The sequence below is a fragment of the Notolabrus celidotus genome, chromosome 8, assembly GCF_009762535.1.
Source record: "Notolabrus celidotus isolate fNotCel1 chromosome 8, fNotCel1.pri, whole genome shotgun sequence".
NCBI lineage: Eukaryota > Metazoa > Chordata > Actinopteri > Labriformes > Labridae > Notolabrus > Notolabrus celidotus.
In genome coordinates, this window is record NC_048279.1 from 34,855,260 (window position 1) to 34,873,382 (window position 18,123).

General features: G+C 41.8%; 1 protein-coding gene across 1 annotated transcript in view; it reads left to right on the forward strand.

The window, feature by feature from the left end:
• The window catches only part of fat2 (FAT atypical cadherin 2), a 197,388-nt gene that overhangs the window by 50,007 nt on the left and 129,258 nt on the right, over positions 1-18,123 (forward strand). Inside the window, exons 5-6 of the mRNA XM_034690510.1 lie at positions 2,117-2,428; positions 4,884-5,091. Of these exons, the coding sequence (XP_034546401.1) occupies positions 2,117-2,428; positions 4,884-5,091 (520 nt within the window). The remainder of the gene's footprint in view (positions 1-2,116; positions 2,429-4,883; positions 5,092-18,123) is intronic.

The window sequence follows — 18,123 nt, forward strand, 5'->3', positions numbered from 1 at the left end:
TTTAATGAAGTGTATGAAGTTAATAGTTAACACAGAGTCGACTCAGTGTCAGACTAACGACTCTGCTTTGAGCTGGTAGGTTTTGAGTTTACTGTCGCTCGTCTCAGCTGTGTTTACATTCCACTCCGAACCTCTTTAAGCCCCGCCTACCTCTCACCCTGCGACATGATTGGCTGTTCAATGCCGTATTAAGATAAGATAAGACAAGATAGTCCTTTATTCGTCCCACAATGGGGACATTTAACTGTCACAGCAGCAAAGTAGAAAGTGCAAAAGAGTATAAAGCAAGGGGAAAAACAAGAGCCGATAAAATCTCAATTATTAAAAAGTTATTAGCAAATAAAATTCAAGAGGGGTAACACTCTACAATAAGGGTCCCTTAATTAGCGTTAGTTAATGCATTATTAAGCATTAATTAACAGATTAATAATAGTTTAATAATCGTTATAATGTATTACCTAACATTAACTAACACATTAGCTAATGCATTAATAAGCAGTTTATTAATGTCCACTGCTCAGAGTTAATTAATACATTATTAAGCATTAATAAAAGTTACAAAACTTAATTAGTTAACCATTAGTGAATGCTTTCTGGACCCTTATTGTAAAGTGTAACACATGCATCACTTAAGTAACACATTATAAATGCTAAACTGCCTCATAAGCATTACTTAACCATAATTAAGCATTAGTGAATGCTTTTTGGACACTTATTGTAAAGTGTAACACATGTATCCCTTAGGTAACACATACGCTGAAGCAAAATGAGTTGAAATGTAGTTGAAGCAACACATATAAAGAATTCAACACATTTTATTTAGAATAACACAGATGATCACAGATAACATCTCAACTGGCACAGAGAAGTACGGTGGCCCTGAGAGCTCAGAGCACTGCAACTTAAGAAAACACATGCAAAAAGACAAAACACAAGAAAATTAAGAAAACATCTTCATCAATTTGACAACACATGCGCAGCATTTAAAAAACGTGCTGCAAATAGACAGCAACACAACACAAGTGTTTCCAGAGGACACTTAAAAGTGATGCACACGCTTATGCTTATGCTTATGAGGCAGTTTAGCATTTATAATGTGTTACCTAAGTGATGCATGTGTTACACTTTACAATAAGGGTCCAGAAAGCATTCACTAATGGTTAACTAATTAAGTTTTGTAACTTTTATTAATACTTAATAATGTATCAATTAACTCTGAGCAGTGGACATTAATTAACTGCTTATTAATGCATTAACTAATGTGTTAGTTAATGTTAGGTTATACATTATAACGGTTATTAAACTATTATTAAACTGTTAATTAATGCTTAATAATGCATTTACTAACGCTAATTAAGGGACCCTTATTGTAAAGTGTCACCTAAAGGGGTAAAAATAAACACATCTTAAAACATATATATAAATACATTATTGGTTATAGATTTCTTATATTCTTCTTCTTTCTAATGTTGGTTAGTAACTAGTGTTTAAGGCTCACCAGCGCCTCCATTCTTTAGTGGTTGCGTGTTGTAATTACATGTTTATTTATGTGTATCAAATTTTTATTGAACATTTGTTATATTTATATTGAGAAAAATTACATCACGACAATCGAATTGTCGCCCAGCCCTAGATCTGACTTCCATGGCTGCATGCAAATCAGTGCTTTCATTACAAAAACTATCAGGTGACACTCAGAGTAGATCTGTCCTCCTCAGGCTTAGTGATGTCTGGATGATTCATGAATGTTAGATCACTCAATTAAATGTTTCACCACAAATGGAGCAAGATCTAGCTGCCTCATAAATACCATTAAAAATCACAAAGGAGAGGAGTGAACTACATGCTCCTTTTAAGGTTTCTTTAGTGACTCAGTGCCAGCTTGACTGTGAGCAATATTTGAACTACTAGAACTCTGTTTGATTACATTTTTCATGCAGCGTCATGAGAATTTGTTGCACTTTTCTTCTGCTTTGTCCTGAACTTGCACAGTCTCAAACAGTCTCCATGAAGCTGATTGTAAGGTTGATTCAACAGCAGAAGAAATGGTGTGTTTTTTAATTTGCTGCATTCAAGGTTTCAGGTTTCAATAACCCTCTTCCCTCGTCACTCTCAGGTCATCGTTTCTGATAACGGCACCCCGTCTCTGCGCTCCACCGCCACCGTCGTCATCCGAGTTCTGGACGCCAACGACAACCGGCCGAAGTTCACGGACAAACTGTTCCACGTCACCCTGCCTGAGCAGCAGCATCTATCCGGGACGCTGGAAGTCTGCAGGATGTTCGCCCGCGATGACGACGAGGGCCCGAACGCCGTGGTGACCTACAAGCTCCAAGACAACAAGGATGAGCGTTTTGAGATCGACTCTGTGACCGGTGTTGTGACCGCACAGGGGGATTTCTGGCCTCGGAACTACAGCATCCTCACGGTGAGTTTCAAGGACTCCATCTACAGCTGTCAGTCATCGCTTTGTCCTTTCCTCAGCATTGAATCCTGCAGCCAAAACACTCCTCCTGTCCATCATCGAGAGTGGTTCTGAGTTTTTATTCAAACAAACTCAAAGTAATTCCCTCTCCAAAGAGTCCTGCTTCATTTGCGTGTCTCTGTAGGAGGCGTGGACACTTTAAAGTCTTAGCCGAGCCCACCAGCTCTGCTAAAGAGGCTAAATTACCCGTGCTCAACACCCTGAAAAGCACTTCACTGACACCTGCTCTGAAAACACTGCATGTTCTCGCTCCTTGTCATCACTCGGCATTGTAGAAGTCGGGGAGGTTAATCAGCAGTAAGAAAAGCTCTGCAGGATTTCAGAAGCAGTGGAGAAGTCTGTTTTTGCTCACACAGAGGAGTCATTAGGAGTGTGTTTCCTCCGTGTGAGCAAGCATACCTGCAAACAAACACGGGTCTGGTATGCAGTCCTTTTATTGTTGGTCTAGTAGGTAATCTGGTCAGGTAGCTGCCTTAAACTACTTTAAGCATGCATGCAAACATAAGATTAAAAAGCCTCATTCATTCTGACACGGTGCAGTGGAAAAGTTTATTGCATCACTAGAACCCAGAGACCTATTATGTCCTTCTGTAATGATTTAAGCAGAGCTCTATTGTTTGATGTGTTCATGCAAATCTGTAAAATTATAGTTAGGTAAAAAATGCACACATTCACACACTGATGTCAGAGACCTATACTCTGTGCAGTCAGGCGATGTGCAATTACAGCATATTAAATTACCATGCGTAGGGCAAATGTGCAATTTATACCAGCACCTTCACAATTATGTGCAATACACCAGCGCTTTAGCCTTTTAACACCCCGACACTTTGACTCTAATTGTCACTGTCTCCCTGTTTATCTTGAGCAAAATCATGCAGTCATCTTCTGTACTTTTATATGTGGGTGTGTTTTAAATAAGGGATAGTTTATGTTTTATGGTCTCTGCATTTTGTTTGCTTTTATATACTTTGTTGTTCATGTTCATGCTTGATGTGAAGTCATACTGTATGTGTGCCAACAACCTGCCAGGGACTAGGGATGGAAAGAAGCCCACGGTTATGATATAGAGCATTTACATGTCCATGTTCATTAATGTGCACTGTCACCTATTCTAAGTAGATAAAATAAAATAAGATAGAATAAAATGAAACAATACAATAGAAATAAAATAAAATTGAACAAAATAAGATAAAAGAAATAGGAAAATAAAGGAAATAAAATAAGATGAGTTAAGATAAAATAAAATAAAATGAAATAAAATAAAACTAAATAAGATAAAATGAAATAAAACAAAAATAAGATAAGATAAAATAAAAAAATGAAAAGGAAAGAAAATCAGGAAAATAAGATCAGTTATTATAAAATATAATAAAATAAAATAAAATGAGATAAGTTCAAATAAAATGCTAAAATAAATAATACAATTTAATGAAATAAAACATGATAATATTAAATGAAAAACTATGTTAAATTGAAATGAAATGAAATAGATAAGAAACATTAAAATTAAATAAAGATAAAATACAATTAAAAAACAAAAAAAAGAATTAGATAAAATAAAAAAATGTAAAGAAAATAAGATGAGATAAGTTAAAATAAAATGAAATGCTAAAAAAATTATACATTTTAATGAAATAGAATATGATAAGATTAAATGGAAAACTACGATAAAATAAAATGAAATTAAATAAATAAGAAACATTAAAATTAAATAAAGTTAAAATTAAAACAAAATGAAATGAAATAAAATAAAACAAGTCCTTAGGGCCAATCATTGTCAAGTAATGGCTCTGCAACCAGGAGAAATCTGGGTTTTAGTGTCTTGCTCATGGACACGTGAACTTCTGGGATTAAACCATCAATCCTCTGATTGAGAGGCTAGAGACTCCACCATTGAGCCACAGACTCCCCAAATATCCTGTTATTTAGACAAACATCCAACCCAAAGTGCTTCATGAATAACAATCAGGAACATAAAGTGATAACAGTAGAAGTAATGTACAAAGAAAACATGCAAGAACTTATTTGAGACAAAGTAAACAGACAAAAGATGAAACTCTGAAGTTACTTCAAGTTTTTATGCCAGACTAAAAAGGTCTTGGTGGTCAGAGGCTGAGGTCTATAAAGTTCTGAGGCCTTCAAACAGAAACTCTCTCATCCTGAGAAATAAATGAAATAAGTAAAATAAAAGGAGATCTCAGATATGCAGAGGAACATAACCCTGCATGAGACTCTGCTCCTGTTTTAGTGTGTTATGGTTTGTTTTTTGTTTCTATTGTTTCTATTGTTTTATTATCCTGTGTTTTAATTGTGGTTGTTTTTAAAGTGCTTTATAAAGTTGAATTGAGTTGAGTTAGGTGAATATTTAATTAATGTTAACTTTAACAATTTGCAGATTAAAGCTACAGACCAGGGCAGCCCGTCCCGCTCCTCCACAGCCAGACTCGACATCGAGTGGATCGCCCGCCCACCACCCTCCCCCGAGCCAATCACATACGACGAGCCTCACTTCACCTTTGCCGTCATGGAAACGGAGCCCGTCACTCACATGGTGGGCATCATCACGACCGAGACACATCGGCAGAAGTGGTTCGATATCACAGGTGAGGGGAAACTAACACGCTCGCACGCACACACACACATACACACACACACTGTGGTATTGAGCTGAGGTATTGATCGGGAGCTGTTTGCCGTGCAGGTGAGGGGAAGAAAACAGAACGAACTTCAGGCTCTGATGAAAAACAAGCTTCACAGAAATGAGGGTAACGATCTTTAAAAGAAGACAAAGCACAGAGGAGGAAACAATTATTCATTTCCTCAAATCAGAGCTCAGTGATCGCTGAGCAAACACTTAGATCAGAGTTTCTCCTTTATGCCTCCGGCGAGGTAAAAAGCGCCTCACATGAGGAAATGATAACTGACATTCTCCGTATTGCCACTTACTCCAAAATGCTGACTTGTGGAGCGCCGGCTCGCAGGAAACGAGTTGGTTCCAGCCGTCATCCATCTGTATGAGACTCCATATGAACAGGAGACAAGTTATTTTCTAAAGGTCAGCAGAGTCCGGCAGCGGTGAGTGATACCGGAGCAGAGCCGGGGCCAGGACAAACAATATGAGAGTGAATTTACTCTCCAACACTTTAACGGTTACACATCATCAATCTGTGCTTTCAGATTGTTTCCCAGACTCGTTTTCTGCTAAAGGTGCTGTGATTTATTTTATTGATCAAGCCCACACGCTGCCTCAATCGGCCTCTTAGAAACTTCACTTCTTTCCCAGAGGAGTTCTCATGAGCCGGCCAGACTTCCTGTGACTTTGAGTTGCTTCATTCAGCGTGTGGGGAAGGTGCAAAGACTGCAGCAAGAAAAGTCAGCGTTCTGGTTGATCTTCATGTTTGTTCCCAGGTGGATTTTCACTGAAAGCTTGAACACTTCCATGCAAAGAACTGACAGCAGAGCCCGATGTTAAGTGTTGTGTTCTTTAGAGCGATTGAACATTTCCTGGAGTCAGACTCAACCAGCATTCCAGGAAGTATGTGCTGCATTAAAGCCACAAGAAACACATGTGATCACACCAACGTTTCTTGGGTATAGCACACTAGAAAACGTCTGCATACTCTGCAGAATAAAACATCAGGAAGCAAACTGGTGACATAAAACAAGAAGCTTTCTAAACAATGAAAGGGATGAAAGTTGTTCACCCGCCAAGAGGGTGAGCAGGACCACGACGTGAAGAGGTCTTTACGATATTGATTTGAAGATGGTGATTTAAAACAAGGTGAGGAGGATGGGATGAAGCAGCAGCACCTGATTGAGTTCTTCTGCCTCCTCTTAGTCAGAGTCTCAGACATTTTCTCTTCCATCTGGAAAGTGTAACTTCATGTGTTATCTTCAGTTTAGTAGATTTCTCTGTGTGTGTCTTCTTCACTGTTTTCCTCCTTTTCTTGGTTTTCTCACCGTAAACAAGCCAACGTCAGACTTCTTTCTGTGCCCTGATGTGATTACAGTGAGTCCAGCAGAGCCTGAGATCAGCACAGTCTGTTCTTCAGAGCAATGAGGGGCTCTAGAGAGATATCAGACCTTTGCTGTGCAGGAGTGTCGTAGCTGAGTCACCGAACTTTGAGTCCAAGTTGAGTCCTGAATCACCAAACAAGAATCCAAGTTGAGTTCCCATCACCTTAGTTTGAGTCCGAGTCACATCCTCAGAGCCTGAGTCTGAGTCAAGTCCTCATTACCTTAGGATTTGTAATGAGGAGTCTTCTTTCACTCTGATCTACTGACTGTCTGGACCTGAACTGACTGTGTTGGACATTTAATACGGAGGCCCTCATTTGTGCAGCGTTGGGATCACTGCAGGTGTCTTATTCACTATCATCTCTCTCTCTCTTCATCTCCCTCTGTCCCTCTCTCCAACACGGTCTCAGCAGATGTGTGTCTAACATGAGTCTGGTCCTGCTGGAGGTTTCTGCCTGTTAAAGGAAGTTTGTCCTTGCCACTGTAACTTGCTAAATGCTGCAAAGTGCTCTGCTCATGGTGGATTAAGATGAGATCAGACTGAGTCCTGCCTTTAAGATGGGACTGGATCTGATCCGGTCTTGATGTTGGGTCTTTGTTAATAATAGAACATAGAGTACGGTCTAGACCTGCTCTGTTTGGAAAGAGTCTGAGGAGAAGTTTGTTGTGATTTGGTGCTTTATAAATACAGATTGATTGATAATAAAGCACGTGACTGCAATAGAGAAGTCTGAGTACTCATCTCCACCTTCTGTCACTGTAGTCAATATTTCAACTCTGAGTCCTCAGTGCTCATATCCAAGCTGAGTCACAAGTCCTGAAAACTAGGACTTGAGTCACACTTGAGTCAGAGTCCTGGACTTTAACTTGGCTTTATAATGACAAATCAGAATCATCTTGAAAGATCTGTGTCATAAAAAGAGGGATGCTAACATCCAAATTCTACCAGATCTGTGTCTGATCTGTGTCCGATCCGTCGATGCACTGGATCTGATAGGTTTCTATTCTAGTCAATGTGTTAACTTCCACTGGATCCACTCCGTTGCATTCCGACTGCATCTCTGATCCGGCAGGTCGAAGCCCTCTGGATCAGATGCGCAAGACTTCTATTTGTGCCGGGTGCCGGAGCACGATACATCAATCTCAACAGAGCAGATGGAGCGGGACAGGAAGTCAGGTTTCACCAAAACAAAATGAAAACTTCCGGTTAATTTTCAGAATAAAACACTCTGTGTTATCACCAGATCGTATTTCACTTAACTACAACAACAAACCAAAGTCATGATGAGTGGAGCCAGGCCTGGAGTCAACAGGTCAGAGGTTTTCAGAGGACCAGAAAGACAACATGGATGAGGAGAGGAGGAGGAGGAGAATCCTTGATTCAGCGATTATTGCAGGAAAACCTTGGTCACATGACTCCAGCTGTCCGGCGGTCCTGCTCCACTCTGATCAAGGCTGAACTGGACACGGATCTGGTGGAAGTCCCGTGTAACTTTGCCACACATGCTCCAGGTTTTGTTTGAACCTCCTGGTTTTCTCTTCACTGTGATTGTAGTTGGAAGATGAACTCTCCTGAGCTGTGTGCAGGAAATAGGTCAGCTAATTTTCCGGACTGGTTACTCCATCAGACGGTTTTACCATGAAGGAGTAAATTATTCTTCCTCATTGTTAGAGTCAGCAGGAGAGACTAAAGGTCGTAACACCTTGCAGTTATCTGATCATTTCCAAACCTCATCTCTCTCTCTCTCTCTCTCTCTCTCTCTCTCTCTCTCTCTCTCTGACTCCTTCATTCGTAGCTGAAGTCATGAGTCTCGCCCTGGATGTGTACAAAAGGCTTTGAAGTGATGGTACAGCTGCATGTTTTCTGTTCTGAAGGTAGCTGAAACGATCGTTTAATCCACAGGGCTTTTTTTTTTTTCTTCAACGCCCACTAACTGTGTTTTCTGTCACAGACAAGACATGCCTTAGAGGGGGGATCTAAGGCTTAGCCGGGGTTGGGTGTGACCGCTGGCTCTGACTGACCTCGTTCACCTTGGTCCTTCAGGTTCAAGGTTTCTCTGCTGTTTTTGAGCACATGGAAAATTAGTAATTTTAGGGATTTTCAGAGCTGAGTTTTTAGGTAAGGATTAAGGAAAGGTGCACAGAGAAAGATGTGAGAAAGAAGCAGCTTTAAAGTAGTGTGCACGAGGAGATCAGCTGCACAAATATGAAGACAGTTCAGTCTCTTTGTCTCTGATATTCTCACGCCAGTTTTGCGCAGACCGTCTTAAAACTGCCTTTAAACTTCAGTCCTCCTAGTATCCTCAGACCTCACAAAGGAAGTCTAAAGACACATTTTGAATTGGAAACAAAAGATAGATAATACAACCTTGCCACCACAGAAGCTTAAGTGTCCCTGGAGTGAGGGATGAAACGAGAGAAAAAGAGGCAGGACGAGAGGAAAGAAAGTCTTGGTGTCAGCGGTATCAGCAGGACTTTCTCTCTCTGTGAGGATAAATCAGCAGTGTTCCTCCTCTCATCCTCGGCCAGACCTCCACAGGAAGGACACACAGCCTCTTCTCCTCCTCCACCTCTCCACCTCTTTCTCTTTTTTTTCCACCCGCTCTGGCTCCTCTCAGCCGGGGACATCATGTCGAAGACCTTCACAGAGAGCTGTGAGAAATAAAAGACAGCGTGTTTGGATGAAGTGATAATCAGGAGGTGTCGGTGACTCGTTCCCTTTTGAGCCTCTCAGGAAACACGTCGGGGTTCTGCCAGGGCCGTTTCCTGCCAGGCGGGGCAGCAGCGTGTGCAGAGAGACGCCGAGGTTCCTCCTGTTCCGTTTGCTGTGCCAGGCTCGATCTGCGCCAGAACACAGCAGACCCTCTCTGCACCCCTGAGGAGACATTCAGTTGTCTCAGAGCTGCTGACGCCGGACGTTACGTCTGCTGACATTTGTGTGGTGTCAAGAAACAGAGGAGTCCTGCTCATCCTGAGGAGTCAGGGTGATTTTTACCACAGGTTTGATAAGACCAAAGTCTGGCACCCTCTCAATCTGGAAACAGTCTCAGGCTCTCTGATTCTGCAAAGCCCCGGTATCTTACAGAGTCACCTCTTTGGAAGACTTCCTGTTGAGATTAATCCAGCATGGTTCTACAAAATTGTACAAGATATGAGTGAACAATCAATCAATCAATCTTTATTTATAAAGCACCAAATCACAACACACTTCTCCTCAGACTCTTTCCAAACAGAGCAGGTCTAGACCGTACTCTATGTTCTATTATTAACAAAGACCCAACATCAAGACAGGATGAGATCCAGTCCCATCTTACAGACAGGACTCAGTCTGATCTCATCTTAATCCACCATGAGCAGAGCACTTTGCAGCATTTAGCAAGTTACAGTGGCAAGGACAAACTTCCTTTAACAGGCAGAAACCTCCAGCAGGACCAGACTCATGTTAGACACACATCTGCTGAGACCGTGTTATAGTGGAGAGGCGGACAGTAGTACTTGTAGCAGCTGGAGTCTGGCACGTCCACAGCAGCAGAGATCCAAAGGAACCTACAAGACAAGGGAGCTCAGGGACTCCAGAAAGGTCTATGGTTAGTAACTTTAATGGGACAGGAAGAGTTAAAGTGAGAGGCAGAGAGAGGAGAGAGAGGGAAAGACAGGGTCCCAGTGTGGTAGTCTAAGCCTATAGCAGCATAACACTTCTTGTAATGTTGATAATACTGCAGCGTTTTTCTCCCTGTGTGGTCTGCGAACGTAGCTCGGTAATTATCACTGATAGCCTGTCAACTTTTAAAGACATCCAGTCCTTTTCTTCTTCCTTCTTCTCTTGTAATTATATTTCTAATTGTGAAACTCGTGACATCTCACCCTGCGGTCTTCTTTCAGTCTCACTTTGAAGACTGACTGCATGATCCGACAAGAGACTGTAGTCCAGCTCTGTTTTTATTCCCCTCCTTCCCTCCTCCGTCTGCTCCCCGGTCACGTATCACTGACCCTCATCTCGGCGTTGGCAGATGAGGGAATGTTGTTGTGTCACAGGACTCCTCTCCCATGCAGATATGATCGTATATTCGTCGCCCGGCTCCTCTCCAGTAGCAGAACCCAGATGCCTATCGAGGCTCCCGGGCTTCAAGATAACTCAGAGAGACAAATAAAGACTTCCCCCCGCTGTCAAAATAACTCAAACTGCCTTCTGTGTGTTTGCACAAAAACATCACGCTGGATTTAAAGCCTGAAAGAAACACAAAATCAGTGACAGGATATCAAAGAGCAGACGAGGGGCGTCTCTGTTGTCTGTGGATGGAGTCAGTGTCCCGCCAGCTCCAGTGACTCCAGTGATCTGTGAGCTGGAGCGACTCCCAGCTGGGGGCGATGTGGTCTGGATGAGGGTAGGAGCTTGCAGGTTTGAGGTTGTGGCTCTCTGCTGGAAGACGAGGTTTGTCCTCTGCAGGTTAGGACCGAGCATCTTCTCCGATTGGATGAGTTCTGGCCTCTCCTCGTCTGAGGCCATCTTGCCTGGGGAGAATTATTGCCGCTCCATGAAAGGATTTAATTACAGCTTAAAGAACAGTTAACTTTGAGTTGAGTGTTGATGCACCAAGTTACTTGTTAGCTTAGCTAACCAAGACTGATAACAAAGAGGAAAAGTTAGCCTGTATGTTTGCAGAGGAAGGCTCAAGGTTCAGGATGTCTTTATTAGTATGGAGATACACATGATGTGCTGTTTGGAAATTCGTCCTTTCAAAATAAAAGCATCAGAAATACAAATTTAAAGAACGTATAGATAAAATGGATTATAACAAAACAGCATAGATTAAAAGAGGTTGTGAAAAGTGCTCACATGGACACTTTCTTTAAGGTTTGAGATATCCTTTCACAGCTAAAGTGCGTCTAGTTTACTCGCTTTGTTATGTAGTGCTGTAGCTGCAGGTACTAAAGGACAACAGAAGCCAAAGTCAGTTATTCACTCATATTTTTTCCATATTTAAATGTATAAACAGGCCAAAACCAGAAGATGCATTTCAGAGTCTTTAAAAATGTCCTCCTTTTCAGTTTGATCTGTGATTTGATTTTGATTCAATTTATTTGGAACATGGAGAAAAAAAGAAAAAAAAAGAACACACAAATAAAAATGAGAAATACAAAAAAACAAATGCAATCAACTTCATTATTAAGTACTGAAACAATTTAATTTACATGTGCAGAAATGTAAATTAAAATATTTCAATGCTTTTTTTTTATTTATTGTATTTATTTTACCTTTTATTTTACCAGGTAAAAAATGTCTGAGAACCAGATCTCATTTACAAACAATTGATGGGATTTTTCTTTTTTTTTTTTTTTGTTATTTCTTCCTTTTTTTTTTACTTTTATTTTTTCCTCTCTTTTTTATTCTTCAAAGCTCTCTTTCATTAAGTTTAGTTTGGAAAACTTGAATGTCATCAAAGAGGCACTTTGTGATACAGCACAGCTTAAAAAACACAACATGTAAAGTAAATCAGACACACACAACAAAAATGATCCAAACAACCTGTAGTAGCTGTTTTTCATTACTGCAATAAGACCAGACTATCTTTTGTTATACCTTAATTCGTTTTACTGCATGGACGTTTCTAAAAAATTAAAAATAACATTTCAAATAATTTGTTAGAGTTACATAGAAACTTTGACATTTTCTTCTTTTCCAAGTCAGGAGTGAAACAAAAAGTTTTGTCAAACTTTTACTACTTTTTAGAACTTGAAGGAGAAGTGTACTTTGGTCTGTTGTAGCCTAAATAAGTATCACAACAACAAACATTTCAACCTCATCTTTTATTGTTCTCCTTTTTTACAGAAGAACAAGAGAAAAAAAAGATGCTTGTAAACTTTTTTCGTCTTCAATCAATCAATCATCAATCAATCTTTATTTGTATAGCGCCAAATCACAACAAACGTTATCTCAAGACGCTTTTAGAAACATAGGAGGTCTAGACCACACTATGTCAAATTATGAACAGAGACCCAACTTCAAGACAGGGTAAGACTCAGTCTGACCCCACCTTAATCCATCATGAGCATTGCACATCGCAGTATTTAGCTAGTTACAGTGGTGAGGACAAACTTCCTTTTAACAGGCAGAAACCTCCAGCAGGACCAGACTCATGTTAGACAGCCATCATGCCTCGACTGAGTTGGGTCTGGAAAGACAGATAGATGGGAGTAAGAGAGAGAGGTGATAGTGATGAGACGAGTCGTAGAAGCTGTTGCCGCTGGAGTCCAGCACGTCCGTATCAGCTGGAGTCCAGATCGTCCGCAGCAGGAGGACGTCTACGGCAGCTCAGAGGAATCTACGAGACAATGGAGCTCAGGGACTCCAGAAAGGTCTATGGTTAGTAACTTTAATGGGACAGGCAGAGTTAAAGTAAGTGATGAGGGGGTTGGGGGGAAGAGGGTGAGCTAGGATCCCAGTGTGTCAGTGTGCCAGTTCCCCCGGCAGTCTAGGCCTATAGCAGCATGACAAAAGCTGGTCCAAGCCTGATCCAGCTTAACTATAAGCTTTATCAAAAAGGAAAGTTTTAAGTCTACTCTTAAAAGTGGAGAGGGTGTCTGCCTCCCGGACCCTGACTGGTAGATGATTCCAAAGGAGAGGGGCCTGATAACTGAAGGTTCTACCTCCCATACTACTTTTAGAGATTTTAGGTACGACTAGCAAGCCTGCATGTTGGGAGCGTAGAGTTCTAGAGGGGTAATAGGACACTATGAGCTCTTTAAGATACGAGGGTGCCTGATTTTTAAGGGCTTTGTAGGTTAAAAGAAGGATTTTAAATTCTATTCTACATTTTATTGGGAGCCAGTGTAGAGAAGCTAGCACCGGAGAAATGTGCTCCCTCTTCCTAGTTTTAGTCAATACTCCAGCTGCAGCGTTCTGAACTAGCTGAAGAATCTTTAGAGACTTATTGGGGCAGCCTGATAAGAGGGAGTCACAGTAATCTAACCTGGAGGTAACAAATGCATGGACTAGTTTTTCTGCGTCGCTCTGAGATAGGAAGTGTCTAATTTTAGAAATATTGCGCAAGTGAAAATAGGCTGACCTTGAGATTTGCTGAATTTGTAAACTGTTAGTTGTTCAGCTGTAAAAGAAAAGGGTTAAAGGGCGATGAAGGAACTCCTTTATTCCTCCTTCCTGAAGTGTCCTTAGGCAAGACACTGAACCCCTAATTGCTCCCAGTGACGGGTTGCAATGCATCTGAATGAGCATAGCTAATGCTGCCATCAGTGCATGAATGTGATGAGTAGTGAGAGAGTGCTTTGATTGGTCGGATAGACGAGAAAGAGGATGTTAAGTACAGATCCAGTTACAGCTTACTTCACCTGTTATAGATCAGAAACCCTGGAGAGAACACAGTGTAGACGGACTAACGGGCTTCTGTAATAAAAAAGTTAAAGACTTTTAAATCATTTTCTTTAATGAAATAGAAATAACATTCTGTTTTTGAAGGCCTCCACCTGTTCTTACCCGGCGTGATCACATTATTCTTGATCTGTTTGAAGTCAGTCTGTTACTCTCTCCAAGGCTGAGGTGGAGAAAACACTCTTTTTTAAAACTTTGTCATGTTATTGTGATTCAGAGTCAGCGCCCCCTCAGCTAAGTTTTACTATTAGCCGCACTGCAGTGGAAGTTATTGAAACTACTGCCTCACACAGCTGGATTGCACAGAGAGGGCATCAAGGAGGAGAATCAATACATCTTCATTTGCGACCCTCATCTGTTGTCGCAACCTCTGAGCAGTGACTTAAGAACACAGCGGAGGAAAATGATGTCCTCTCCGCAGGAAAGATGACCTGATACTCTGTGTGCAGGCTGAGGACGACACGCGGCGCTTTGTCCTCTCCTGAGCGGAGCTGCTGAGGCAGGTCGAGTACCTGAAGGAGACCCTGAGGCAGACACCGAACGAGTAGAGAAATTAAACTTAAATTATGCCTCGGAGCAATTACAGGAGGAAGCAACAGCAGACAAGACATCTGTTTTGTGGTCATTTCAGCACCCCCTCATAAATACACCCTGAAGGGAATGTCTGCTGCCATCTTAACTGCACATGCAGCAACAAAAGTGAGAGTCAACAGTGATAGGAACTTTAGGATGCATCATGTATTTCAAACATCTATCAGTGGGATTTATGCAAAGGTCGCCACACTGACAGAGCTCTCCAAGAAAACACTTTAAAAAATGCAATAAAGCCTCAAAGCAATACAACAGTGACAGCTAAAACAAACGACGTGTGCCCTTTGTTCTTCTCAGGGCACAAAGTGATAAAGTTTTTCCTGAGGGTAGCACTGAAGAGCAGGCTGCATCAGTATTCTGACCTAAAAATCAGGAAGTATTGATATGTTTTTTATTATTTGGTGCATATTTTGCTGGAATTTGCTGGAAGAAAGGTCACCTGCATCATTAACTTTATCATCTGAGGACCGCTGAAGTCCAAAGTAACTAACTGAAGTTTTGTGAGGTTTCCTACTTTGGAAAGAAAAGTTAAGCAAGCTAAGTTCAGGCCTCACTTTGTTTCAGCAGATGTGATCGATGGAGGATTTATCCCGTACGATCTGCAGTCTCGGAAAAGCTGCAGACTCAGCTCTCCTATGAACACCTTTGTGCTTCATCAATCAATCAATCTTTCCAAACAAAACAGGTCTAGACCGTACTAGACCCAACATCAAGACAGGATACAATCCAGTCCCATCTTACAGACAGGACTCAGTCTGATCTCATCTTAATCCACCATGAGCAGAGCACTTTGCAGCATTTAGCAAGTTACAGTGGCAAGGACAAACTTCCTTTAACAGGCAGAAACCTCCAGCAGGACCAGACTCATGTTAAACACACATCTGCTGAGACCTACCGTGTTGGAGAGAGGGATAGAGGGAGATGAAGAGAGAGAGAGAGAGATAATAGTGGGGAGACGGATAGTAGTAGTTGTAGCAGCTGGAGTAGATATGAAGAAGGAAGCCAGGCAGTGAACCAAACCTCAACAGAGGAAGTAAACAAGACAAAGCTATCGATCGTAGGTAAACTTGTCCATGTTTTCACAGTTTGTTCAGTCTTCACTGAAAAATGAAACAAACTAAGAAATGCATTTGTATAAAAACAAGTCAGGAAGAGAGTGAGGGGGAGTTCTCAAACAAATTCATTAAATAAAAAGCATAAATGAAGCCTCTTCCCCCTTTTGGAATCAGACATCGTTGTAATGTACTCTCAGTTTCCTTTCCAAAAGCTGCAAATAACAGTTTGGAGTGACAAAATTGGCTTTCTGGATATTGAATTTTCCTAAAAATGCTTTTTGTGAACAGGAAATTTGCAGCATTTAGCAACTTACAGTGGCAAGGACACTCTTCCTTTTAACAGGCAGAAACCTCCAGCAGGACCAGACTCGTGTTAGACACACATCTGCTGAGACCGTGTTGGAGAGAGGGATAAAGGGAGATGAAGAGAGAGAGAGATGATAGTGGGGAGACGGATAGTAGTAGTTGTAGCAGCTGGAGTCTAGCACGTCCACAGCAGCAGAGATCCAGAGGAACCTACGAGACAAGGGAGCTCAGGGACTCCAGAAAGGTCTATGGTTAGTAACTTTAATGGGACAGGAAGAGTTAAAGTAAGAGATGAAGGAAGAGAGGAGAGAGAGCAGTCTAAGCCTATAGCAGCATAACTAAGAGCATAGCTAAGCCTGATCCAGCTCTAACTATACGCTTCATCAAAATGAATTGTGTTCGGTGAGCAACAGAGAAAGTTTCGTGTTGTGGTCATGTGATCTGGTTGGATAGAGGTGTTGATTTTGTCAAAGCAACATTGGGTTGCTGGAGATTTACTACACAAGGATGGCCGAATCTGTGAGTATTTAGGACTTTAGACACCCATCTGCTGAGACCTACCGTGTTGGAGAGAGGGATAGAGGGAGATGAAGAGAGAGAGAGATGATAGTGGGGAGATGGATAGTAGTAGTTGTAGCAGCTGGAGTCTGGCACGTCCACAGCAGCAGAGATCCAGAGGAACCTACGAGACAAGGGAGCTCAGGGACTCCAGAGAGATCTATGGTTAGTAACTTTAATGGGACAGGAAGAGTTAAAGTAAGAGACAGCATAACTCAGATACTGCATGATATTCAGAACAAAGCTTCTTGAATTTGCTTCATGTTCTTGCCAGATGTCAGATTGATGGCTGATGCATTAGTACCAACATTTTTACACTCAACCTGGAATGCACGTCCCACATTCAGTCTCCCTTTTGGCTCCGGTTTGGTCTCCACCACAGCTGAGGAGACTTCATGCCTCGTGAAATGTTGCATATTCCATTTTCTTGCTGTCCCCGTCTCCTGCAAAATGAGAACGAATGAGAGAAGAATCGAACCTTCTCCACCCTGACCTCCCTTCCTGCAGCTCAGCATGCGACTTCCACTCATGCGACACACAAAGCGTCATACGAGCAAGCGCTGAAGGAAGTCAAGGATGGCCCGTTAAATGACGGATGGGCTCCTCTGCGGCCCTGACCCAGATAAACATGCAGAAGATGGATGAAGGAACGGATGAATAGATAAAAAATGTCAGTGAAATTAATGCAGAGGCGATCCTTTCTGTCCTGCCTAACATGACATTTTGGTGTGCACATTTTTCCTCGCAGCACCGTGAGTAAAAGATACTTTTTGCATGGCTGGCCCCGCAAGGGAATGAAATCTCCAACCTTGTCGGGGGATATTATATCTTCCTAGAGATGATCAGTAAAGTGAAAAATTGATTTTACAGTACATCTTCCTCCCTCTGTGCCGAGACTACAGCCGGCGATGTGCGATGCTGTGTCTGAATCAGCCCTTTTTTTCCTTCCTGGGTGCTGCTGCTGTGTGTCTTACAGGAAGTCAATGCAGGGATTTGGAAACTAAATCAGTTAAACAGACCTGTCAATGTGGCTGGTTAGCCCGCAGTGTTTCAGCTCAGCCATTAGGGCGCAACTGACAGAAACAGACCTCTGGATGACCCAATTATCTATCGATCAAGAGCAAACAGAGAGAGTGCAGAGAGTGTTTGTGTTGGAGAGGGGAAGAATGAAGAACGTGAGAGCTGGAGAGTGAAAAAATCATGTTCGCTGTAAATCAAAATGAAGTGGCAAGAGTGCAGCAATCATTCACAGTAATAGAAACATATGTAGAGGAGGGAAAGTGTGTGTGTGAGTGTGAGTGAGTGTGTGTGTGTGTGTGTTTAGCGCTTGGTAAGGTGGATATCTTAATAATAAACACCATCTGGCTGTGCAGGCATGAGGTTTACCTCGCTCACGTACAAACACACAACCTGCTGAGAGAGAGAGAGAGAGAGAGAGAAAGGATGCCATGAAGCAGGGGAATTCAGGAGGGTGCAGGATAAAGATGGAGAGTGCAGGAAAAGAGAGAAAGAAGGAAAGGAAAGAAGGAGATAAAGAAGGGAAGCAGATGGACAAAGTGAGTCAGCCTTGCTGCAGATTTAAACACAACATGTCGTGGATTTCGCTGGTTTTGAAGAAAGGGTGTGCCTGTGGTCGGTAAACAGTTGGATGACACAGGATAAAGAAACGATAGAAGAGAGCTGAAGAAGAAAAACACTTCTGAACTCTCAAAGGTTTCATT